General features: G+C 39.6%; 1 protein-coding gene across 1 annotated transcript in view; it reads left to right on the forward strand.

Annotated features, from left to right (window-relative positions):
* LOC149168858 (condensin complex subunit 2-like) overlaps positions 1-26,915 on the forward strand; it is a 101,156-nt gene that overhangs the window by 16,051 nt on the left and 58,190 nt on the right. Inside the window, exon 12 of the mRNA XM_089428449.1 lies at positions 1,475-1,585. Within this exon, the coding sequence (XP_089284575.1) occupies positions 1,475-1,585 (111 nt within the window). The remainder of the gene's footprint in view (positions 1-1,474; positions 1,586-26,915) is intronic.

Consider the following 26,915-nt stretch of genomic DNA (forward strand, 5'->3'; position numbering starts at 1 on the left):
TCATTATCCTGTTGATGTATGTCTAGTGAAGACTTCTATCCGTCTAAATACAACACTTTGGCAATATTCTAGTAAAGATCATTTATAAATTTTGTGTCCAGTTAAATTTTTTCTCCCTAAATTTCAGACTTTGGGGATATTTCAGTGAAAATCATTCATTAATTTTCCAAGGCATCCTGTATTCTGCATTCAACTTCTCTTTTGGACTGGTTCATGCACAGTACGATCAAATGATGTGCCCCTAGCATTGGTAAATTACCATCGAAGATTCTTAGTTTGTGTGGAAAGCTATTAGCCTGTTTGTCTATGATGCATTCATTTATGGTAATCCTACACGCCTATAATTAATAATCATCGTTATTGAAGCTGTCTAATCTGCACCATTTTACCCCCCACCGGTTCTGGACTGGTTTATAAACTAGGTAGGTTGGCTTATTCTATCCTTAACCAGCTGATTTTGAATATTTCCCGGCTTGCTCCAATATGAACCAACCCTTATCTGATCCTCTTCTGTCTAGTTCTTCAACCTGATTTTCTGGCCAGTATTCCAGTCCCTGTCTGATCCTTGCCTGGTTCCGGTTCTGATAACATTGCTAATAATATTATCTAGAATACCTATGGTTATACTTCTAATACAGTGTTGCAATTGACCATACAGGATGGACTATCCTCACATGTATATCGTAACCATGTAAGATGATACAGGCATGCAAGTTCAAAGCTGTCATAAAATCTCAAATAAATGAGTGTCTGAGGGTCTCAGACACATGTTTATTTCTATGCTAATTATTCTAGCATGAAATTCAATCGATTCTATATAAATAACTATCATGCTAGGATCAAGGTGCCCAACCTATAATGATCACATATTTCGTGTCCATTTTGATAGTGTCAGATGGAGTCATGCTATCAACAGGCACCTGTTGCTCTGGTATGAGATTTTAGAACCCAAGAGAAGAACAGCAATCAAAAATCAAGAGAGGAGCTTCAGATGAGAAAAATCAGCTTTGAAGGAAGAAATGTAATGAAAATGGAAAATTTCTGCTGAAATGGCACATATGATTTGAAGTGTGAACATGATCATTCATTACCAGTATCAAGACAGGAATAAAACTGAGAAACTAAGATAGCCGTAATATAAATTATTCCAAGGCGTGTATTGGTAGGAAATGGTTTTGGTTTTGAAGTATGATTTGTTCATTCTTGAATGACACAATGAAACTGGAAAACAAGGACGGTGAGGATATTTCTCCTATATCATAGCTTTGAATGACTGAAAATCTTTTCTGATTCATCACAATGCAATTTTATTGAGATTCCACTGAATTTGATCATGCCCCTTTTGTTTGCTTTGCTTCTTTAGTGGTGGTTAAATAGAAATTTAATTTTATGAAAATTCATTTCAGTACTTAGAAAAATTCAATTGATCCATTACGTGCTAGCCAAAGTAACTGTGTGTGCATTTATTTTGCAGGTTCAGAAGATTGAAGTGGATTATGACAAAACATCAAAACAAGTTGATGTCCACGTTTTGAAAAAGACACTTCGGGGTTCTATGCAAGACTTTTGGAGGGCATCAGAAATGGTATGCCATTTTTTGTTTGTTTTAGAATTGTTTTTACAAATAGTATGCAATGCAAGCGGGAAGGGTTCCAACTTCCTATTGATCCTATTGATCCTGCATGTGTCCAGTGGTTCTCATCCAACTTTTAACTACTACAAGTTTTGAGATATTATTTTCTTATTAGTAATCACAGACAGTACTCCCCACTTTATTTTTTCAAATTCTGGAACCAGCAAGAATCTATTGACTCTTCCTGTTTATATTTATGCACAGATAATTGAATTAATTTTTAACGTCCACTACTATGACACATTTACTTTAATTTAATTGTTATTGTCCACTAGTGGCTGTAATTGGCCAATTGGATTTCAAGAAGTACAAAGATGCATAAACCTTTTGTGCGCTAAAGCATCTCCTAGGATAACAACAAAGTTACAAAAGATATAAAAAAGTACAAAGTGCGTGCTCAAAGAGATACATCCGAACCTTAGGAACTCGAAAGTATCAAACTAGATAAGGCTTCAAAGTGAATCAGGAAGAAGCTTTAAACAAACATTGTTATCAACCATCAGCTCCCTTGACATCTAAGCCCTAGAAGTGGCTAATGATATCATGATGTCCAACAGTGGTATCTTGGAGCCTACATGCTATTTGACTGTTTTGAAGAATGTAACTAGGCCCGGTTTTGATAAATGTATTTATCAAAAGAATGAAAAATAATTTTTTATTATTGTTACAATGACTTATTAAATCATGGGTTTCATGCTTGGGTCATCATTTTATTAGTCAAAGTCTCCATTGTGGACTCCTAGGATTAATATTGAGTCATTAGAGTCATTGTATATTTTATGTGACCCTTCTTGGGCTTTTGAATTATGTAAAAAGAATTATTTTTGAGTCAAAAATGAATTATGTCACCTCCACACCAAGTCGGTCTCAACTGGGCAATTTGACCTCACCAGAAGCTATATATTGGAGCATATTGAATTCATTTGGATACACTCTCTCCCACAAGTTTGATATCCAAGAAAGAACTGGGAAAAAGTGCGAAGTTGAAGGAGGAGGCTAAAAGTAGTGCGAAGTTGGTCAAGAAGGAAGGGAAGGACAAAATCGAAGTTTTGGGCTGTCTATCTCTCTCTCGTGTGGGCTACTTTAGGAGATCAAAGTCTCTTTGTCAAAGTCGAAGCTGTTGCTGTTGCCAGTTGCTGCCAAGTCGAAGTCGCTGGGGTCAAAGTGATGTTGCTGCTAGGTCGAAGGTTTGGATCGAAGAAGGAAGGGCTGACTTGGTGTGGAGGAGGTTTGTGTCTAGGTTGAAGAGTCTAAGGAAAAACTATTGAAGGAAGAGATTTTCACTGGGTTTTCCCCTACATAGGGGTTTTTTCTTGGTAGAGTGTCTACATCTTGTGTCTTGTGTTTTTGTGATCTTCATACACACATAATTTGGTAATTGCTTGATGAACGATATTATAACAAATAAGTAAAAGAATCCAACAAAATTCAAGTAATTATCAAGAAAGAGAAATGTAACCCTAATTCTACTAGCATTAATTTCTCAACATGGTATCAGAGATAAGGTCAAAGAAGATTGAAGATCATTTTGCTGGCTCAAAGGAAATGATTACTCCCCCTATGATAAGAGTGGGATTCAATACTACAAGAAGCTGGGTCAAAATTCAAGAATTCTTAGCTGCACTTACAGGTTCACGTAATGATGATAATGCATGGATCATTCACAGTGGAGCATCAAGGCATATGACAGGGGAAAGTAAACAACTTCAAACTCTATCAAAGGAACCATCTTCTCATGTAGTGGAATTGGGAGACAACAAAAGCTATGTTGTTAGAGGCCTGGGATCAACATCTTTGAAGTTGGAGAATGGAGCAAAAAACATCTCAACAACATACTATATGTTCCAAGTTTGAAAAAGAATAATTACACCACCTCCTCAAGCCCTAGTTCATATGGAAATCAATCCCATTGAGCTATGGCATAGAAGATATGGTCATCTTCACTATAAGGTCATTGCCACTCTTAAACAACTAGTTCACGGCATCCTCGATATCCAAGAAGGCCGTGAAGGAGTTTGCAAGGGATACTTTTTGGGCAAACATTCAAGAAAATCATTTTCAAATAGTGAAACAAGGTCTAAAGAAATATTAGACCTCATACATTCTGATGTGTGTGAGCCTATGTCTGACAAATCACTTGGAGGTCATCTTTACTATGTAACATTCATTGGTGATCACTCTAGAAAGACATGGCTCTACCTTCTCAAGAAAAAGGAAGAAGTATTTGAGAAATTCAAAGAGTTTAGATGTGAAGTGGAAACCCTAATCGAAAGAAAAATAAATACTTTGAGATCCGAAAATGGTGTGAGCCTATGTCTGACAAATCACTTGGAGGTCATCTTTACTATGTAACATTTATTGATGATCACTCTAGAAAGACATGGCTCTACCTTCTCAAGAAAAAGGATGAAGTATTTGAGAAATTCAAAGAGTTTAGATGTGAAGTGGAAACCCTAACCGAAAGAAAAATAAAGACTTTGAGATCCGACAATGGTGGGGAATACACTTCTAAAGAATTGATTGCATATTGTAAAGAAGCAGGAATTAAGAGGGAGCTTATTGTTCCCTATTATCTCGAACAAAATGGAGTGGCCGAACGAAAGAATAGGACAATTGAAGAAAGTATACAAACAATGCTCCTTGATCAAGGCTTACCAAGATTTCTATGGGGAGAAGCAGCAATGGCAGTAGTATATATTCAAAATAGAAGTCCTCATAGATCCTTGAAAATATTACATCTGAGGAAGCATTCACAGGTAAGAAGCCTAGTGTGGACTACCTACGAATCTTTGGGAGTCCTGCCTATATACACATTGCAAAAGACAAACTGAAGAAGTTAGATTACACAAGCATCAAAGGGACCTTCATTGGCTACAATCTCTCCTCAAAGGCATATAGAATCTACTTCAAGGGAGACACATTGAAGTAAGTAGGGACGTCATATTTGATGAAAATCATGCCTACAAAAGATCCAAGGACATTCCTATTGATTCCGATGACGAAGATCTACCCATATTTGAAGAAGAAGAAGTACAACCTGACAATCCATCTACAATTCAAGAAGAAGGACCAAGTGAGCCTATTCAACCTATGTGATCATACTGAACACAAGGAAGAGGCCAAATTGGTTAAAAACTACTCTTGAAGATGCTGAAGGACATGGAGCTGCGAAAGGAACCTTTAGAGAAAGCAAAAGGCTCTAGAGATATTTTGGATATGTTGCATATATGACAAAACTAATTGAAGCTGAACCATCTACATTTGAAGAAGCTGCTCATCAAGAAGTATGGAAGAAAGCTATATTCCATCATGAAGAATGGGTTTGGGAAATCGTTCCTAGACCTAGTGACAAATCGATTGTCACCTCAAAATGGATCTACAAGATCAAACACGTTGTTGATGGAAGTATAGACAAATACAAAGACAAATTTGTTGCAACGGGTTTCTCTTAAAACGAAGGAATATATTATGAAGAAACATTTGCACTCATTGCAAGGTATACTACGCTTAGATCTTTGGTTTCATTGGATGCTACAATGGGATGGAATATCTATCAAATGGACTTGAAGACAACATTTTTGAATGGGACTGTCGGCCGGATAAGTCGTTCTTGCGGACAAGACCGACCTCCCTAGTATCTAATGATATCTAGCGACAAGCAAACCAAACAAATTCTATCTTTCTCTAAATATGCAATTTATAAATAAAGGCAAACAAGTGTTTTAGGCCTACCTTGGGTCCAATGCAAGTTTGTGGAAGCCTCGCTCCGTTGATCCAAATGAGCTCCCTTGTAGAGAATCTGCAAACACAAACAAGCACACAAATTAAATAGCACCTGAAAAGCCAATATAATAAAGCATACTTATCATGATGATCAAGGAATTCATGAAACAAATCACATAAGACAATTTGTTGAGAAAAATGAATCTGATTGTATTAACTTAAATCAAAGAAGAACTTTACAACCTTATGCCTTGATGCTGTACAAGCTCCTCCCAGGGTCCAGCAAGAAGTCTCCTCTACTTTGACAAGTTTCACTCTCTTCTCAATGAAGCCAAAAGGTATGTGATCTCTCCTCTCAAGCTTAACTAGGAAGTCTCAATTCCAACAGCATTTACCCTAAAAGATGTTCAGCTTCTAACCTCCCTAGCAACCAGCCAAATGCCTTAATTTATAGTGCAATGGAGGGAAGTTACTAGGTCCACCTTCAAAGGGATAAAGCCCTCCTTCAAAGGGATAGCTCCTCTCATCAAGGGATTAGCTCCTTCACTTTTGGGATGCATGAACCACCTAGGAGCGAACCATCCACGTCAAGATTCATTCTAGAATCATCTAGAATTAACCCATAGTGAGTTTTTAAGAATAAACTTGCGCCTTTTTGACTTTCACAGGGGTCCGCACCCACTCCTTTAGAGAGAGCGGGCAGGTCTGCAGGTAACATGAACAGGGGGTGCGGGACCGCAGGCAACAGTGAGAGAACGTGCGGAACCAGAGCTTTAATGATTTTTAAGGTCTTTCTCTCATTTTCAAAGCTTGACATGAAGAGCTGAGGTTTGAGACTTGCTTAGGAGGACAATATGAATGATGATAGATCCATACTGACTGCAAATAGTCATGGTGACAATATTTTGTGTAGCAGGGACCATCAATTAGGAAGTATACATTGAGCAACCTGAAGGCTTTGAAGTAAATGGCAAAGATACTCGTGTCTCTAGACTCAAGAAGGCCCTATATGGCTCGATGCAAGCTTCTAGGGCATGGTATACAAGAATGGATGCATACCTTCTAAGAATTGGGTTCGTGAAGAATTCCGCTGATCCAAATCTCTACATCAAGGTTGTGAATATTGAGCCAGTCATTATTCTATTATATGTGGATGATCTATTCATTACAGGTGTGGGGAGAATAATACAAGAATGCAAGAAGATGCTAGCAGCCGAATTTGAGATGAAGGATCTAGGACTGATGCACTATTACCTAGGTTTGGAAGTATGGCAAAATCTTGGTGAGATATGTTTGAGGCAAGGAAAGTATATCATCAATTTGTTGTAGAAATTTGGGATGATGGATTCCAAGCCCATGACTACTCCTATGATCACCAATCTGAAGAAGTTGAGGAGTTCTCACGGAAGTCTCGTGGATCCTACTTCCTATTGTCAGTTGGTGGGTTCTCTAATGTATCAGGTAAATAGTAGGCCAAATACATGCTTTGCTGTGAACATTCTTAGTCAGTTTCAATTGGAGCCTTTTCATAATCACTCGATAAATGCCAAGCATATATTGAGATATCTTCGTGGCACTATATATCACTGCCTAAAGTATAATAGCAAGGAAGTCAAGCTGATTGGCTTCACAGATTCTGATTGAGGTGGCAGTGAGACCGATGGAAGAAGCACTATAGGTGGATGCTTTAGTTTGGGATCTGCCATAATCTCATGGATGAGTAGAAGCAAGATCTCGTTGCTTTGAGTAGTGCTGAAGTAGAGTACGTGGCTGCATGTGAAGTAGGAAAGGAGGATGTATGATTGAGGAAGCTTCTGACAGATTTGTTCCAGAAGCCTCTAGATCCTATTGTGATAAAATGTGATAATCAAAGTTGCATCAAGATGTCTGGAGATCCCATGTTTCATGCTAGGATGAAGCATATCAACAATAAGTTCCACTATATTAGGAACTTGGTGGACGATGGGATCGTGAAGCTACAATATTTCCTGACAGGTGATTAGGTAGCTCATATACTAACAAAGTCTCTTCCTAATAAGAAGTTTGAATATCTTAGAAGCATGCCTGGTTTAGTTGATATTGCTAATCTTGTTGATGATGGTAAAAGTTTGGAAGATATTTGTTGAGGCTTTGTGTGCGAGACACATTGCTTGGGAGGACATCTGGCCGACACTATGTGTTGATGTCTAGTTCCCGAAGTAGGGAGGGTGGTGTTGGTCATGGAGCTCTGACCTCAGATATGCACCAAGATCCCCGGTTTGATGGTTAGCAACTAGGCCTGATGGTACCTATAGAGGCTGAAAGCTTTAATCCATCATAGTCCCACTTGGATAGATTGCCCTGGTCAGGAATCTAGTCCGTGGCATTGTGGTGCTTAAACTGTTGAGAGACCTTGGATAGATTGCCCTGGTCAGGAATCTAGTCCATGGCATTGCGATGCCTAAACTATTCATAGTTCATATAGTTTGAGATCTTCCTTGTACTTGTTATGAATACCTCCCTAGTTAAGAGGGAGTGTTGAAGAATGTAACTAGGTTTGGTCTTCATAAATGTATTTATAAAAAAATGAAAAATAATTTTTTATTATTGTTACAATGACTTATTAAAGCATGGGTTTCATGCTTGGTTCATCATTTTATTAGTCAAAGTCCCCATTGCAGACTCCTAGGATTAAGATTGAGTTATTAGAGTCATTGTATATTTCATGGGACCCTTCTTGGGCAGAGCGCTTACATTTCGTGTCTTGTGTTTTTGTGATATTCATACACACATAATTTGGTAATTGCTTAATGAAAGATAATATAACAAATAAGTAAGAGAAGCCAACACAATTCACAAGTAATTATCAAGAAAGAGAAATCTAACCCCAATTTTACTACCATTAATTTCTCAATGGACTGACCTTATTGCATTGAAAAAAACAATGCGCTCTTACAACTTGAGTTGGAAGAGACGTGTCACATTTATTGTCTTGGCAAATTTATCCATGAGGGTCTGAAATATAACTTTTTGGCAATGTCGGGGAGAATATAAAAAATATAGAGAAACTTAAAAAAGTGAAAAAATAATCATTGGTTTTTCAATTCTTTAAACATCTGAAGCAACAACATCAATCAAACACATTGCTACATAAATATGAAAATAAAACTGTTATGTAAGATGTATAAGATGTGAAGTGATATGTCACACATCGATACTGAAATATGATATCTATCCCAAGTCATTAGTCTTGAAAGAATAACACAAAATCACATCAAAACAAAAAAATGTATCTCATGAGATGAATCATCTTGAGGCATCTAGATACCACAAGGTCAATGCACTAAGGAATGAATAATTCCCTCAACCCCTTTTATGCGCAAGGGTCACCCATCCTCCTTTGAAAGCAATAGGTGGATGTGTTGAGGATAAGCCTTTGGTGGAAGGTGTAATTGTTCGGGTTAAGGTGGAAGCTGTTGGGGTTAAGGTGAAAAGTTGAAGATGGATGTCTATTGATTCTTCCCCTGGATACCTATCTTTGTGGTGGTGGTGGTTGCAATTTACTCTCAATCTCCTCCAAATGTGTCATTACTAGAATTGGAACATCTTCCTTCGATTTTTCCTCCTCTATAAGACATTAGTATCATGCCGCAACCACTCTGGTACCTACCCCATGATAGGCCTCTTGGTCTCCACCCTCCATGGATTCATGGTGTTAATCACATCCAATGAAATGGCATCCGTGTCTGTAAAATTTTCAACAAACACATTAATAGCTGATAAGAAGAATATTGAATGCTACAACTACACTGAGAATTTTCGATCCAATAATGAACAATGCAACATCAATTAGGGCAAAACAAAACTTTATTGGATTCTTTACTGAAGATGTCATATAAGGGATTGTTTTAGAACTTGAAACCCTTCTATGAGATTACAACAATATTATGCTCAATGAGGATCAAGTTACACTTTTGCAACAATAGTTCAGCTCCAACAAAACGAACTCGACCTCCCAAGGAATAAAATTAGCCTCATGAACAAATGAATTTAGCTTCAATAGATGGACTCAACTCCCAAGTAGACTCGACCTTCTGCAAATTAGTTCGGCTTCAATATGTTGATGTGGCCTCAAGAAATGGATTCGACCTGGAGAAGAAAGTGCATTTGGCCTGACAAAAATTCGACCTTCCTGAGAATGATAACAATGGAAATTTGGCCCTGGAAATAACCTCGTTTTCAGTAACCAATGTGACCTTCAATAAATTGGTCATCTTGCCCCTTTGGATAATGAATTTTGACCTTTTCTCAGATTGTCAATTCAAATCCCTTAATGACACAAATTCGACCCTCTGATATATCAATGAAAATTGGTCTCTAAGAGAAGATGACTTTGGCCTTCTAGAGAATCAATGCAATTATGTTCAACCTCATCCTAGACTTGGCATTCCGGCTTCCTTGGAGAATGCAATTCAACCTCCCTCTGAATTTATTAATTTGGCCTCCTTGAGACAATAATTTCAGCCTCCTTTAGAACCAACAATTTGGCCTCCCCAATTTCAGAATTTGGCCTTTTTGAGATTGGAGAATTGACACTCCTGAAACTATGAATTTAGTCTCTTTCAGTGATAGCAATTTGGCCTTAACAAACCTCCTATAAATACAATAACCCTACTCATAAATTTAATCTTCAGATAAAGGGTTTCTTCTTTAGAAAACTCACTCCAACACCTGCAATGAACACAAATGAAAGACCTAAAGTGATCTCCCTCAAGAGATAACTAGGGTGGCATTCAAAGTCCATCGAAATTGGCTTAGCGTATCACTTGAAACCCTTGCACTAGAGTCCCTTGAGTCAAGACAAATTGCAGAAAATGATCAATAGAATACGATGTTGGTGAAGTGACCGCCTCTCTCGTTTTAAAGATTTGTCAGGACCTTTTTCCAATCTTTTAAAAGTACCTTTATTATTATTTTATTTGATAAAGTCACTTAAGTGGAGTTTTCCTTATTTTCTCCAAGTGACTTTTGCCCCTTTTATTTATTTATATTATTTAGGCAAAATTTCTTTGTCCCCTTAGTAATTTCCCCTTTTTCTAGGCTAAAGGACACAAGTTAGGCTAGAAGAAAGATAACAACATGGTCAAATGATTGGGGACATTATAGTCCTCCCCACCCAAGATTGTTTGTCCTAAAACAAGTGTAATTTTGGATGCCGAAGTATTCGCTCCCCTTCTCATGTTGCAGCCTCCATCGGTAGATCTTTCCATCGAACAAGGTACTCCCTGATGACCCTGCTTCTCAGCCTCCATTCACTCGTTTCCAATATCTCCTCCGGAACCAACACCAATTGTCCCTTCTCATCCAACGGAGGCAACTCAGGCGAAGATGTGCTCTGTTGCCCTAGTGCTTTCTTCAGGCAAGATATGTGGAAGACATTATGCGAAGCTCATAGGCTACTTCTCCCACTCTCTTGGTGACTCTTTACGGCCCATAAAATCATGGCTTTAGCTTCTTTGCACCCTTTTGTTTGAGGGTGGATTGTCTATAAGGTTGTTGGCGCAAGTATACCATGTCTCCCTCCTCAAAACTCCTCTCGATTCGGTGTCTATTAACATACAATTTTTGTTGGTTCTTTGTTGTAAATTATCCTTGAGACCCTTGAGGATGTCTTGGCTCTCTTGGATCCAATCATTAGCTCTTGGGGCTAGGCTATCTCCAAATACCATCTCTGCAAATGAAGGGACATCGTAATGATTTAAAGCTCTGAATGGTGACATCCCAATCGACATGTGATATGTGGTATTATAACAATACTCACCCATGCCTTCTGCTGCCCTGTCACATAATTCCTCAACTAACCCTCCAACCATTTGTTGACTATCTCTATCTGTCTGTCAGTCTGGGGATGATAACTCTTGCTGGATGTGAGGTTGGTACCTACTAATTGGAAAAGCTCTTGCCAAAATACACCCATAAACCTGCTATCTCTATCACTAACAGTGGTCTTGGGCAACCCATGCAACTTGAAGACCTCTCGGAAGAATAACTCCACTACCTGAGATGCTGAATCGCTGGAAGAAATCACAAAGAAATGGGAAAAATTGGTCAACTTGTCCACCACAACATAGATGCAATCTCTCCCCTGAGTCGATGGTAACCCAATGATGAAATCCATTGAGATGCTCTCCCACTTTTGTTTTGGAATAGGCAATCGCTGAAGCAAACCCATTGTATGCGTGTGCTCTTCCTTGTTCTGCTGGCATGTGCCACACTCATGGACATATCTTAGGATGTCCTCCTTGAGACCCTTCAATTAGAGTCTCTCTTTGATAGCTCTATAAGTCTCGAGGAAGTGCAGATGCCTTGCCATTAAGGAATCATGTTGTTAAAATTGGAAACTAGGGCCAAACTCCATGTGGGTCATCTTATTAATGGAAGCTGATATTTTTCTTGGATCCCTGTCATCGAGAGGTGTAGGATTGATCTAAAGATCATCTGATTCCGATAAGTATTCATGGAGATATGAATTTATTTGTGTTATGGGACAATTCGTCAAGGTCGGCCAACAACCAAATAAAGCCCACTTGTGCTCAACGTTTTAGTATAAATAGAGGTGGCCTTCAAGTCATTTCGACACACTTGGGATCTCTTCCTCTCTACTTGTCTTTGGGTTTTACTAGGAGGAGAGATCCTAAGGGATAACGTTGCCCTGATCATGAGGGCAGAAGTCGGAACAATTGGGAAAAGCTGGAATTGCCAGGAATAGCCAGAACTGCTGGAACAGCCGGAAAGTTGACGCAGAGGGCAGAAGCCGGAATTGTCGGGAACTGTCGGGAATAGCCGAAATTGCCGGAATTGTCGGCACTGCCGGGAACAACCGGAATTGCCGGAACTGCTGGGAACTGCCGGAACATGCGAGAAAGCTGACGCAGAGGGCAGAAGCCGGAACAGCCGAAATTGCCGGAACTGCCGGAATTGCTGGGTACAGCTGGAATTGCTGAAGCTGCCGGGAATTGCTGGAACAACCAGAGCATATGTCTCCGAAGGAGAGCAACATGCAAGGGACAACTAACTAACATTGGGACAGTTGTATGGTACTTAGCAACAAATACACCAAGCATGCAATGTTACAGCTAGCATGCAAGGGACAAGTAGCATGCTAAGGACAACAACCATGCTAGGGACAACAAGCAAGCTATGGACGACAAACAAGCAAGATGCAGCCTACACATAGGTTAGTATGGAAACATAGTGCAACAATGGCACATAATGCAATATAGTGATGGGTACAGTCATGATTAATGAAGCATGATGAGATGCAGCATGGTGATGATGGGTGCAGCATGGTGCAGCGCGGTGAGGTGCAGCATGATGATGAAATGCATCACAACGATAGGTGAAGGAGTCACCTTGGAGAATCAGTTGAAGCAACATGTCTTCAACTGATCTCATGTATCATCTTCTTAGAGATGATCTATGCTCTTATCTAGATAAGTCAAAGTGTTGACTTCTGTTGTAAACGTACTATCTCTCTCTCTCTCTGTGCTGAACTATTGAAGAACATATAAGAAGAATTGATCAAGGGTTTCCCCACATTGGGGTTTGTCCCTGGCTAGCGCCACATCTGTGTCTTCTTGTCTTGGCTTGTCTTCTACGATTTATGTTTATGTTCTATCTGCAGTTTACTTTAATGCGGATGTGATTGCTAATCTGAAAAAGATATTGAGCTAACTGTGAAAATTGAAATAAATTGCTCTAAACATAGAAAAAGAATTTAACATGGTATCAGAGTTGAGGTGAAGACAATGCCCAAGCAAGAGTGAAAGAGCAATCACCGAAGATAGTTGGGAAAGGACAAAAGGATCAGTGGATTCCTCATCCCTCTTCAAATTCACCGAGGGTGAAGTCGAAGCAGAGAATATTATCAGAATGGTGCAATCGAAGTTTCTAATGGCCTACCTAAAGATCACTTCATTGGGAAGTTCGGATCTAAGGGTGGAAGGAAACGCAGATGCCTTGGTTGCAATAAGTTTGGCCATTATACGAAGGAGTGTCCGAATGGCAGAGACACATCTCTTGATGAAGATAACAATCATTCTAGAGACATCTTCAATGATCAAAGGAATGACAGGTAATGCAGGTCATCAAGGGAATGGCTGACTCTTCAAAGAAAGCAAGGAACCCCAGGTATGAAGAATCAAATGTTGTTTTTGATAACATAAAGAAGCGTTATCTTGTATTGGCCCTCTCCTTCAGATTCTTTGGGAATTTGTCTTATTGATCGTAGTGCTTCAAGGCACCTCATCAGATAGAAGGGTGTTCTCTCGAATTTGGTAGAGACGGAAACAACCGTGGGATTATACTTGGAGTCGATGCCACCTATCCCAGAAAGGGTGTTGGGAATGTTACCCCTCAATTGAATGAGGGTAACTCTATTCATTTACAAGAATCTCTTTTATGTACCTAATTGCAAGAAGAACCCGGTGTCCATCTCGGAAATGGAAGTCAAAGGTTTTAGGGTGGCATTCATCGATGGAAAGGTACATGTTAAAAAATAGAATTTTCAAAGATGCTTTTTCTCATGGGTTCAGGGTTGGCAATTTGTATCAAGCTGCAGGATGGTCCATTGGGGATCATGTCAATTGACATATCGCATCTATAACACCCATAGTTTTAAAAACCGTTTTGAAAAACCGGTAACCGGTCAAACCGGCCGGTTAGCTAGCTGGCCGGTCGGAACCGGCCTAAAAACCCGGTTTAACCCATCACTTGCCCGATTTTTTGACCTAACCGGTAAAAACCGGCCGGTTTAGGACAAAACCGGCCGGTTTTAGGCACAACTTGTGACCTGTGAATCTGTGATCAAAGATTTGAACCAGCAGCTCAGTAGCAGTTTTTTTGGATACATACAAACCTAAGGTAATAATTAATCCAAGAGAGGAGCCAAGAGAAGTAACAGATAACACAAGTTTCAGCACTTAAGACATCTTTCAGATATCACATTACAACAGTATGTGCAGGACTCTATCATGGCACATAATGATTGTTAAGCAGAATATAGGGACCTCAATTAGACGTGATTCTGAAACATATATCATTATTCCTTGGGTTGCATGCTTGATATGATTGCAAACCTTACATAACACCATAATCCCTGGCACGACAGTTACCTTAATATGGCAAAGCTTTCATGACAAGAAAACAGAGATCTTGTAAAGACTCTTATGACAGGATTGTATGGCTTGACTCATGACAGTGACTTCACAAACAGTGCAACAGTGATGACTGCAGCATGACAGAGAGGTATGGCTATGATCTATGGACAGTGAAAGTGGCAATGACACAGTAATCCTCTTGATGGCAGTAACCTGGTATTACGAGTAAGCAAGTGACAGCAGTGTTAGTGGACAGTTGGATCAGTGGGAGCAGTGAACAGTTGCATAGAGGGAGCAGGAAGTGCAAAAGGAAGATGCAGTGAGAATAGCAGTAGGCAGCAGTCATAGAGCAGCAATGAATGTGTGAATTGATTGATTGTAAAGGAAACTGAAGACCCCTGCAGACTTAGTCTGCATATCTTTAGACTTGGGGAGTCTTGTACTACCTTCCAGGTTTACCTGCTAAATGTTGGATGTACATTATACATAACTGAGCTTATTGTTGAGCAAATTCTTGTGTACTCTCCTTGATGTCATTGGTGGCATTGATACTGAGGTTGCAGATCAGGCTGAGGCATCCTCAGACGCTGAACCAGATGATGTCTATGTAGCTCCTGATGATGATCCTGTGTCTAGTAGTGGTGATGGACTTGATGATTGATCATGTGTACACTGTAGACTTGTAGTAGGCCAATGGCCTCATAGCTTGCAACATTGTTTTTGGACTTTATAGGCCATTTAGAGCCTCATTTCTTATGTATTTTGCTATTTTGTCGATGATATGTATTGCACTCGGTGCCATTTTGATATAATCACCTTTGCATGGTATATAAATGAGCAAACTTTGCATATTTTGTCTCTATTGGCTTGGAATCATGGTTTTACATCTTAAAAATAGTTTTGTTTCATTAAAAATTAATTATTTAATGTATTTTTTTAAAACTGGTTCGTTTAGACCAAACCAGTCCCGGTTAGACCGGTTCCGGTCGGTAAACCGGTTCATTAGGTGGACCGGTCCGGTCACCGGTTCCGGTTTTAAAAACACTGATAACACCAGAGGTCTACCTATGGGGCCCTACCCGATGTGAGTCCGATGGTGATAGGGATGCCTGAATTCAAGAAGAGCAAGAAGGTACATGTCTGAGATGTACTGAAGGAAAATCTTATAAGGGGACCATTCCCCTCATGCAGCAGGTCCACAGGTTCGGAACAACCCGAGGAGTTTGAGATTCATGATCGGGAATCTCATGTATAGAGGTGGAAGAAAGCCCTCTATGGCTTGAAACAAAACACCCCAGACGTAGTATGAGAGGATTGATAGTTGTCTGATGAAGCTGAGATTCACTAGTAGTGAAACCAATCCAAACCATTACCCGAAGGTTGTGGATGAGAGACCTCTCATACCGACACCTTAAGAGGATGACCTATTTCTGATGGGTGCAAACCCTCTCATTTGCAGAAGTAAGAGGGAGTTGGATTCCGGATGTGGAATGATAAACTGCAAGCCTGTGACTACCTTGAGGATCTTAACTTTCAGAAGTTATATGGCGATGATGCTGGACTAGATTTGGGAAATGCCTCTGAGTTTCATAAACTCATTTGCATTGATGTTATTGGTGAACTTCCGTCCGGACATATGTTTTACAGTTAGCATGGTGAGCTCGTATTTGGTTGAGCCTCACTGGATTGGTGCTAAGAATATTCTGAGATATCTTCGGGGCATAATCTCTCATGTATTGAGATACACTGCTAGAAATATGAAGTTGCATGATTATTCAAATGCTCACGGGGCAGGCAGTGTGGAGGATCACTAGAGCACTTCTTAGCGCTGGTTCTCTTTGGGTTCTGCTTCGATACCATGGATGAGCAGGAAGCAGAAGTCGGTTGCTATAAGCACCGTTGAGACCGAATACATAGCTATGAGTATGATCTCGTATGAAGTTGCATGGTTGCAGAAGCTCTTAAGTGAGCTGTTTGTACACATGATGAATACCACTGTGATTCTCTGTGACAACCAGAGGGGGGATTCGATTATTGAGGAATCCCATATTCGATGATTGCTCCAGCAGATAGACATCAGATACTGCCTTATCTGGGATATGGTAAGTCGATGAGCGAGGAGGCTCCATCACATTGAGACTGATGTCCAGGTCGCAAACATTTTGTCAAAGCCCCGAGGAAAGGTCAAATCTGTGACTTTCCCGAACGAATTGGAGTCGTTGAGGGACCTTCTTATAAGGGTCTTGCATGTTGCATGCATTGAGCTCTGGGAGCTTTGGGGGGCTTGGGGTACTTACTGGAGCAACATACGACCACAGGGCGACTCACCCTCCCCTGGTGGTGCACTATGTAGAGGATGATAGGTTCAACCTTCCCCTGTGATATGCCGTGGTGACTGTGGAACAGGATGATTAGTTCTCCTGTGGGCTGGGATGATTAGTTCTCGCGGCAGCGGTGAAACAAGATGATTAGTTCTCCTGTGGGCTGGGATGATTAGTTCTCGCGGCAGCGGTGAAACAAGATGATTAGTTCTCCTGTGGGTCGAGATGATTGGTTCTCCTGTGGCAACTGTGGAACATGATGATTAGTTCTCCTGTGGGCCGGGATGATTAGTTCTCCCGTGGCAACTGTGAAACAAGATGATTAGTTCTCCTCTGGGTCGGGTTGATTAGTTCTCCCGTGGCAATTGTGGAATAGGATGATTAGTTCTCCTGTGGGCCGGGATGATTAGTTCTCCCGTGGCAACTGTGGAACAGGATGATTAGTTCTCCTGTGGGCCGGGATGATTAGTTCTCTCGTGGAAATTGTGGAACAGGATGATTAGTTCTTCAGTGGCGACTGTGGGGCAGGATGATTCGTTCTCCTGTGGACAGGTGATTAGTTCTCCTGTCGAGGCATCCTACCCATGCAGTCTAGGACTCATGGGAAGTACCTCTCATCTGATCAATGAGCAGGGACATGGGGTTAGGGACCATAGTAGTACTATCGATGGATGCATTGATGTATCTACCGTACTCCCTATGCTAGGATGACCTCCATTGATTTGGGATTAATGAACCTGATCTGGGATCAATGAAATTGATCTAGGATCAGTATGAGTGGTTTGAGACACTCTCTGGTGATATTGATCTGGGAACAATAAAACTGACTTTGGGCCAATAATAGTGATGTGACACACTCTCTTCAGATGAAACTGACTTCGGGTTAGTAGAGAATGGTATGTGACATTCTCGATCAATTCTTCTTCTTCATGGTTCAGCAGAGCAAAGCAAAGCAGAGCAGAGCAGTGCAGGGCACTGATGGCAGAGATAATACAGTCGGACATATGGATCATCGGATGGAGTTCTCCCTAGTTGAGAGGGAGTGTTAAAATTGGCAACTAGGGCCAAACTCCATGTGGGTCATCTTATTAATGGAAGCTGATATTTTTTTCTTGGATCCCTCTCATCGAGAGGTGTAGGATTGATCTAAATATCATACGATTCCGATAAGTATTCATGGAGATATGAATTTATTTGTGTTATGGGACAATTCATCAAGGTCGGCCAGCAACCAAATAAACCCCACTTGTTCTCAACGTTTTAGTATAAATAGAGGTGGCCTTCAAGTCATTTCAACACACTTGGGATCTCTTCCTCTCTACTTGTCTTTGGGTTTTAGTAGGAGGAGAGATCCTAAGGGATAACGTTGCTCTGATCCCGAGGGCAGAAGCCGGAATTGTCAGGAACTGTCGAGAAAAGCCAGAACTGCTGGGAAAAGCCGGAATTGTCGGAACTGCCGGGAATAGCCAGAACTATCAGAACAGTCGGGAAAGCTGACGCAGAGGGTAGAAGCCGGAACTGCCGGGAATAGCCAGAATATCTGGAATTGCCGGAATTGTTGGCACTGCCGGGAACAGCGGGAATTGCCAGGATTTGCCGGAACAGGCTGGGAAGCTGACGTAGAGGGCAGAAGCCGGAACTGTCGGGAACAACTGAAATTGTTGGAACTGCTGGAACAACCAAAGCATTTGTCTTTGAAGGAGAGCAGCATGCAAGGGACAACTAACTAATATTGGGACAATTGTATGGTACTTAGCAGCAAATACACCAAGCATGCAATGTTACAACTAGCATGCAAGGGACAACTAGCATGCAACAACAAGCATGCTAGGGACAACAAGCAAGCTAGGGATGACAAGCAAGCAAGATGCAACCAACGCATAGGTCAGTATGGCAACATGGTGCAGCAATGGTACATAATGCAATATAGTGATGGGTACAATCATGATTAATGAAGTGTGATGAGATGCAGCATAGTGATGATGGGAGCAGCATGGTGCAGCGCGGTGAGGTGCAACATGATGACGAAATGCAACACATCGATAGGTGAAGGAGTCACCTTGGAGAATCAGTTGAAGCAGCATGTCTTCAACTGATCTCATGTATCATCTTCTTAGAGATGATCTATGCTCTTATATAGATAAGTCAAAGTGTTGACTTCTGTTGTAAACATACTATCTCTCTCTCTCTCTCTGTTGAACTATTGAAGAACATATAAGAAGAATTGATCAAGGGTTTCCCCACATTGGGGTTTGTCCTTGGCTAGCGCCACATCTTGTGTCTTCTTGTCTTGGCTTGTCTTCTGCGATTTATGTTTATGTTCTATCTGCAGTTTACTTTAATGCGGATGTGATTGTTAATCTGAAAAAGATATTGACCTAACTGTGAAAATTGAAATAAATAGCTCTAAGCATAGAAAAAAATTTAACATGGTATCAGAGTTGAGGTGAAGACAATGCCCAAGCAAGAGTGAAAGAGCAATCACCGAAGACAGTTGGGAAAGGACAAAAGGATCAGTGGATTCCTCATCCCTCTTCAAATTCACCGAGGGAAGTCTGGATCTAAGGGTGGAAGGAAACGTAGATGCCTTGGTTGCAATAAGTTCAACCATTATACGAAGGAGTGCCCGAATGGCAAAGACACATCTCTTGATGAAGATAACAATCATTCTAGAGACATCTTCAATGATCAAAGGAATGACAGGTAATGCAGGTCATCAAGGAAATGGCCGACTCTTCAAAGAAAGCAAGGAACCCCAGGTATGAAGAATCAAGTGTTGTTTTTGATAAGATAAAGAAGCGTTATCTTGTATTGGCTCTCTTCTTCAGATTCTTTGGGAATTTGGATTATTGATCGTAGTGCTTCAAGGCACCTCATCAGATTGAAGGGTGCTCTCTCGAATTTGGTAGAGACAGAAACAATCATGGGATTATACTTGGAGTCGATGCCACCTATCCCAAAAAGGGTGTAGGGAATGTTACCCCTCAATTGAATGAGGGTAACTCTATTCATTTACAAGAATCTCTTTTATGTACCTAATCGCAAGAAGAACCTGGTGTCCATCTCGGAGGGGGCCCAATGCAAGCAACTCTTGGATGTCCCTCTTGATCTCGTCCTTATAGGCCTTTGGATGCTGGTATGGGATGGTGATAACAACTTGGACCCCCTCCTCTAACTCAATGATGCGCTCAAAACTTCTATCGGGAGATCTACCTGGGGAAATGTCTTCAAAAACTCTTTGATGCTTTTGCAATAGAGACATAATATCTATTAGATACTGCCATGGTCGATTTGCTGATCTCTTATCGGTGATCTGACACTCCATTGCCCATTCAATCTCCTGATGCCTCAAATCTGCCTCCATCTTGTATGATGATACCACCTTTGGCAGATAGGTGTGCATACCTCTCAATACTAGATTCTTTCCATTTGGTCCCATTAACTCCATCTCCATCTCCCTATAATCACTAGTGTAATGCCCTATAGAGTAGAGCCACTGAACTGCCAGTTCTACATTGGTGTCGAGAACATTAACCACAAAGAAATCATCTATCATTGTGTAATTCCCCATTGTTAGATTCAACTTGGGGATGATCTTGGTGCACTCCATACGATTGTTTGCTAGTATCACCACCGAAAACCCCTCAAACTCGTCAGTGGTTAGTTCCCTCCTGGACACAAGGTTGACATCTATGAAATTGTGGGTAGCCCCATCATCAATCAATATTGTTACTCTCTGTCCCTGTATAGTGCCCTAACTTTGAGTGTGTGGAACTTGAGGACACCTGTAAGTGAAGCAATAACTCCACCTTTAGATCCAACACGAGGTTGCTCTTCCTTACCCTCTCGGAAGTCCTCCTTTTGTGGCTACTCTTGTTCAACCTCCTCATCTTCACTGTATGAGAACACCTCAATGTAGTGAGCTTTATCCTTACCTACACGTCTGTGTCCCGGTGCCCATGGCTCTTGACAAGTAAAACATAGTTTCGTTCTCCTCGTGTCCTCATCCAACTGAATCCTTTCGGTTCACTCCTTCTTAGGAGGTCTAATCTGTTTACCTTCTAGTTGAAAGGTTGGTTGAGTAAGTTTGGTCTTAGGGACTGTATCGTGCATGTCTCGTGCTTTGCTGATGGAAATAATCAACTTGTAAGGAGGTGGGTTCGTAGGCCTTCACCCACCCACACAGTGGCTCAACCAACCCCTCTATAAATAGCATGACTAGTCTGGCTTATGATATGTTTGTCACCATCACTGCTAGCCTTCGAAACTTTGATATATAGGCCTGAACGCTGTCTGTCTACTTGAGCTGGGCCAATTCCTAGAATTGTATCTCAAGATCCCTCTTATCAAATCGCTTTATCACCCTTTGTGTGAATTCCTCCTATGAGGTTACACTTGCATGCCCCAATGTAGTCATCCCATTGTGTGACCAATCACACGCTTCCCCTTCTAGGTGTAGGGTGGCTAGCTTGATAGCATCCGTCCCCACCATTGGGTTCAAATGACAGTAAGTGTCAAGTTTTTGAATCCATGCTCTCACTGTGCATCTAGCGAAACCATCAAAGTTTCAGAGAGTCAATTTAACTGTATGTTGCAACAACATGTTCTATGTGGACGCCTTGTTAAAGCCCCCGTTTCTGCCATTGTGACTACAAAACTCGTTAAAGGTCATTGTAGCCTGGAAGTCGCCCCCCATCAACTAGTACTCCTGGAAGTAGACATCTAATGGTGGATCATCTTGATCTACCTGACCCATTGTATTGGCAGGCAAAAATTTAGGCATAGTGGACCTAGGTAGCCCATTGTAAATGTGAGGATGACTCTATGGATTGGTTGTAGGTAAACTCCGCGATGTACCTATCCCTTCACTTGCATTTGACTCTCCATTACTACCCTTGTTATCCTGTAGCCGACCACTCTTTTGCTGCCTCAACGTATTCACTCTCTCCCTTTGGCCTTTCACCAAATCATTCAGAGCTTTGAGAAGGATCTGAGGTTATTTCATCCCTGTCCTGACTCCCCATCTGTCCTGTATCTTCTTGTGTGGTCAAATCTGTAAGGACCAAACACAATTTAAACCACTAATTTCTACAGAATTTACCAATTACAATCTAGGCATAATTTATCAATTTAATTCACATATACATACCTGGTTTCCGAGTTTGACGTCGATTCCGTGTTGATGTAGCCCCAATTGCTCCCGATACCAAATGACCAAATCCTCCCAGCCAAGCTGAGCACAACCTTGGTACCCAACTCCAAAATACTTCCCAATTGGAGTATTTTTGGCCCTCGTGCCCAAAAGCTTCAAGAATAATTGCTCAAATCTCAAGTTTTGCTTCGAATCTCCAGCTCTGATTCAGATCTCCCATTCTCCTTCTAGTCTTTCTTACCCCAATACCCCTTCCCTGGTATCTCTGCGTGCTTGGGATAAATACCTTTCCTTGGCGGTCACCGCCCTCATCATATTTTATTTGACAGATATTAGCTTTACATGTAAAGGGAGGTGAGGTTATATATATATATCTTGATATGTTTGATATTTTTTGAACTTAATAATTTTAACTTTTATAAAGTTTAATTATAATAAAAAAATCAATAGTTATACATATATATCAAATGTTTGTTATATTAATTTAGAAACTTTAACTTATAAATATATATTTATATACATATATATTAACAATAATTAATTTATAACTTTATCTCTATAGTGATCAATATTTACATTAGGAGGATTGGAATTGTAAATTTTATTTAACAACCTTACAAGTACGAAGTATTTAATATGTATATTTTGAGTATTGGATTTTAGGTAATATCTCTCTTCTCAATAATTTAGGTATTTAATCCTTTTTCATTCATTTAAATCATTATTTAATAAGTATATTAGTGCAAGGCGTGCGATGTATGCATATGTAGCTATCATATGTATACATCGTATGCATGCTAATACTCTTTTGCTTATAGATTGAAATGTGTCATTACATACTTCCTTCAGAAAACTTCGTCCCGATGTTAGGGTTTATATAATATATCAGTAATTGCTTTAGTGATTAGCGTGGTAATGTAAGGATTGTATCTCAAGATTGAATTTTTTTTGTTTGAAAAATTAAAGTTTTGTAAACTTAATAGTCATTCCCTGCCCCAACTCGGCTCCCAAGCTATTCTAGAATCATTTTATCCTTCCTAATCTCTTCCACTCCCTTCCTATCCGTCCTCCACTGGAGTATGCCATGGTGTCAGTTATATTCATCCAACAATTCATAGACTCTTAAGGGTGTTAGCGTCGATTATATCGACTTGATTGTCCAGTAGGCATTTGACAATTATCATCACACGTTTAGGGGAGCGTGATTCACACAGTCCTTCCATGACTCCATGTTTTGGAGGATAAACGGTGGGCAATACCTCCACCCCTCCTAGTAGAACCAGGGTCAACACCCTATCATGGAATCTTATTGAGTCTCAATTATTCTTGGAGATTTTGTCATCACATGGTCATTTGGTAACCATGTTATCTGCAATGTAAACACTTATCCACATATCATAACATATGCATTAATATATTTAAAATAAACAGTTTCTGTATAATTCATACATGTTATCTACGATATAACATACTTGGTCATATCCAGCTCATGTTATTAGCTTTCATATTAAAATGTAATCATTATTTTATATCTATGTCATCAATCATGTCGATATGCATAAATGAAATAAAGTTATAGCTCTCTCATCCATAACATAATTCATAATTTAGATTTCATAACAAGGTTAATCAATTATTAAACTTCATATTGGTATCCATAATTCAACAATGTTAATTTATATTGGTATCCACGTACCAATAGAATTAAGCAAATAACATATATCATGTTCCAGTAACATAAAAATTTCATTCTTACATGTGATCATGTCAAACTAGTTTTAAGTATCTGATTTAAAGTAAAGTAAAAACAGTTTCTGTATAATTCATACATGTTATCTACGATATAACATACTTGGTCATATCCAACTCATGTTATTAACTTTCATATTAAAATGTAATCATTCTTTTATATCTATCTCATCGATCATGTCGATATGCATAAATGAAATAAAGTTATAGCTCTCTCATCCATAACATAATTCATAATTTAGATTTCATAACAAGGTTAATCAATTACTAAACTTCATATTGGTATCCATAATTCAACAATGTTAATTTATATTGGTATCCACGTACAATAGAATTAAGCAAATAACATATATCATGTTCCAGTAACATAAAAATTTCATTCTTACATGTGATCATATCAAACTAGTTTTAAGTATCTCTGTATCTTCCCAGGTGGTCAATCTATGGCTATACTTGTCCCACTGGACCTTGACTTGGTCTACCAAATGATTCTTGAGTTGTTGAACCCTACGTTCCAGTATACGTGATGGTTCGACTGAAATGGTTCCCTCGTCTGATGCCTGCAGTTCCTTCCATTGAAGGTTATGAAATTTGTCAGCTATGTAATGTCTTAATACAAATACATGAAATACATTATGAACTTTATGCAAGTGGGGTGGCAGTGCAAGACGATAGGTGACAAGTCCAACTTTTTCAAGGATTTTGAATGGTCTAATAAATCGGGGTGACAACTTCGTTCCTTTTCCGAATTAAATAGTACTTTTATTTGGTTTGATACGGACGAAAACCTGATCCCCTACTTCATAATTCCTATCTGTCCTGTGAGTATCGACATAACTCTTTTGTTTATTTTGTGTCTCCTTTAACCGTTGTCTAATTTGTTTTACATGTTCCTCCATTTCTTGAATTAATTTTGGCCCCACTATTGCTTGATCTTTTAACCTGTCCCAACTTAACGGTGTCCTACAAGGTCTGCCTTACAATGCTTCAAATGGAGGCATTCCAATTGAATTGTGGTGATTGTTATTGTATGAAAATTCGACTAAGGACAAGTACTTTTCCCAGTGTGTTTGCTGGTCCATAATATACATTCTTAACATATCTTCTAGTACTTGATTCACCCTTTTTGTTTGTCCATCAGTCTCAGGATGATAAGCTGTACTTAAATTTAGTTGAATTCCCAAGCTAATTGCATAGAAGTCCAGAATCTTGGAGTAAATCGTGAATTTCTATTTGATATGATCTTCTTAGGTATTCCATGAAATCTGATAATTTCATTTATAAATACCCGAGCTACGTTAGCAACTTCGTAAGTATCTCTTACGGGGATAAAATGAGCATTTTTCGTTAATTTATCCACCACAACTAGATTGGCATTATGCCTTTGTGGAGTAAGAGGTATCCCGACAATAAAATCCATAGAAATTATCTCCCATTTGCTCATAGGAATGTCATGAGGTTGTAGGAGACCTGTTGGGTGACAATGATCAACTTTCACTTGCTGACATTCAAGACATTTTACAACGAATTGAACAATATCACGTTTCATGCCTATCCAAAAGAAAAGTTTCTTTGTATCAGCATACATTTTCTTTACACCAGGATGTGCACAATACAGTGCTCTGTGGGCTTCTTTGAGGATGGTGTTCCGGAGATCTTCATTATCAAGAATGGACATTCTTCCATGGAATCACAAAATTCCATCTTCTTCTAGTTCATATCCTTCAAATTTAGGTTCTGTTGGATTTTTACTATCGAGCTCGGATTTTACTTTTAAATACCAATTGTCTCTCAAGAGATGTTCTAGTATTTGTTGCCTTAAGTCTACCTTGATAGGTATGAGGGAAAATATATGAGGTCTTCTGCTGAAAGCATCTGCCACTACATTCTCTTTTCTTTTAATGTATGAAATTCCATAGTCATACTCACTTAGGAATTCACTCCATCGTCTTTGCTTAACATTCAAGTCTCTTTGAGTAAACAATTATTGTAGACTTTGATGGTTTCTTTTGAGCATAAAGTTTCTCAGTGCTAGATAGTGTCTCCCTATATTTAAAGCTAGCACTACAACGACTAACTCTAAATCGTGCTTGGCGTAGAGTTCTTCATGATGTTTTAATTTCCTTAAGGCATATGCTATTACGTCTCTATCCTGCATTGAAACTGCATTTAATTCTTATTTGGATGCATCAATACACACAATAAAATCTTTGTCCATATCAGGTACCCGCAAGATTGGTGCATTGGTCAATAATTTTTTAAGTTCAAAGAATGCTCTATGACATCCCTCAGTCCATTCATATCTAACTCCTTTATGCTGGAGGGTTGTGATAGGTTTTGCAATTTTGGAGAACCCTTCTATAAACCTTTGGTAGTAGTCGACTAAACCCATAAAGCTTCGCACTTCATGCGCATTTTTCGGTATCAACCATTCCATGATTGCCTTTACTTTCTCAGGATCTACTGAGATCCCTTCACCAGATATAATATGACCCAAGTAATGAATCTTTTTTTGAAAGAAAGAACACTTGGATAACTTTCCATATAACTGGTGTTCTCTGAGGCAAGATAATACTATCCGCAAATGTTCTTCATGCTCTTTCTCATTCTTGGAGTAGTTGAGAATATCATCTAAGAAGACTTGTACAAATTGATCGAGATATTTGCGGCAAAAACCGTTCATAAGGTTCATGAATATTGCTAGTGCATTGGTCAACCTAAATGGTACCACAGTGAACTCATAATGCCCGAAGCGTGTTCAGAATGCAGTCTTAGAGATGTTGCTTTCCTTAATCCTTAGTTGATGATAACTTGATCGTAGATTGATTTTTGAAAAGAGAGTAACTCCCTTCATTTGGTCGAAGAGGTCAACAATTCGAGGCATTGAATATTGATTCTTTACTATAACTTGATTCAAGTCTGGGTAGTCTAAGCATAACTGCAAGGAACCATCCTTCTTCTTGACAAAAATTATAGGAGTATCCCACGGTGAAATACTAGGTCGAATGTGTCCTATATCTAATAGTTCTTTTAACTAAATTTGTAATTCTTGAAGTTCTGAAGCTGCCATTATTTAAGGTGTTTTAGAGATTGGTTATGTACCAGGTGTTGATTCTATTGTGAGATCCAACTCTCTTTTGGGAGGTAATCCTGGTAGTTCCTTTGGAAAAACATTTGGAAATTTGGATAATACTTAATAT

The sequence above is a fragment of the Pinus tabuliformis genome, chromosome 4_2 (assembly GCF_031772625.1).
Source record: "Pinus tabuliformis cultivar Carrire ecotype Pingquan chromosome 4_2, CPIR1, whole genome shotgun sequence".
Taxonomy (NCBI): Eukaryota; Viridiplantae; Streptophyta; class Pinopsida; order Pinales; family Pinaceae; genus Pinus; species Pinus tabuliformis.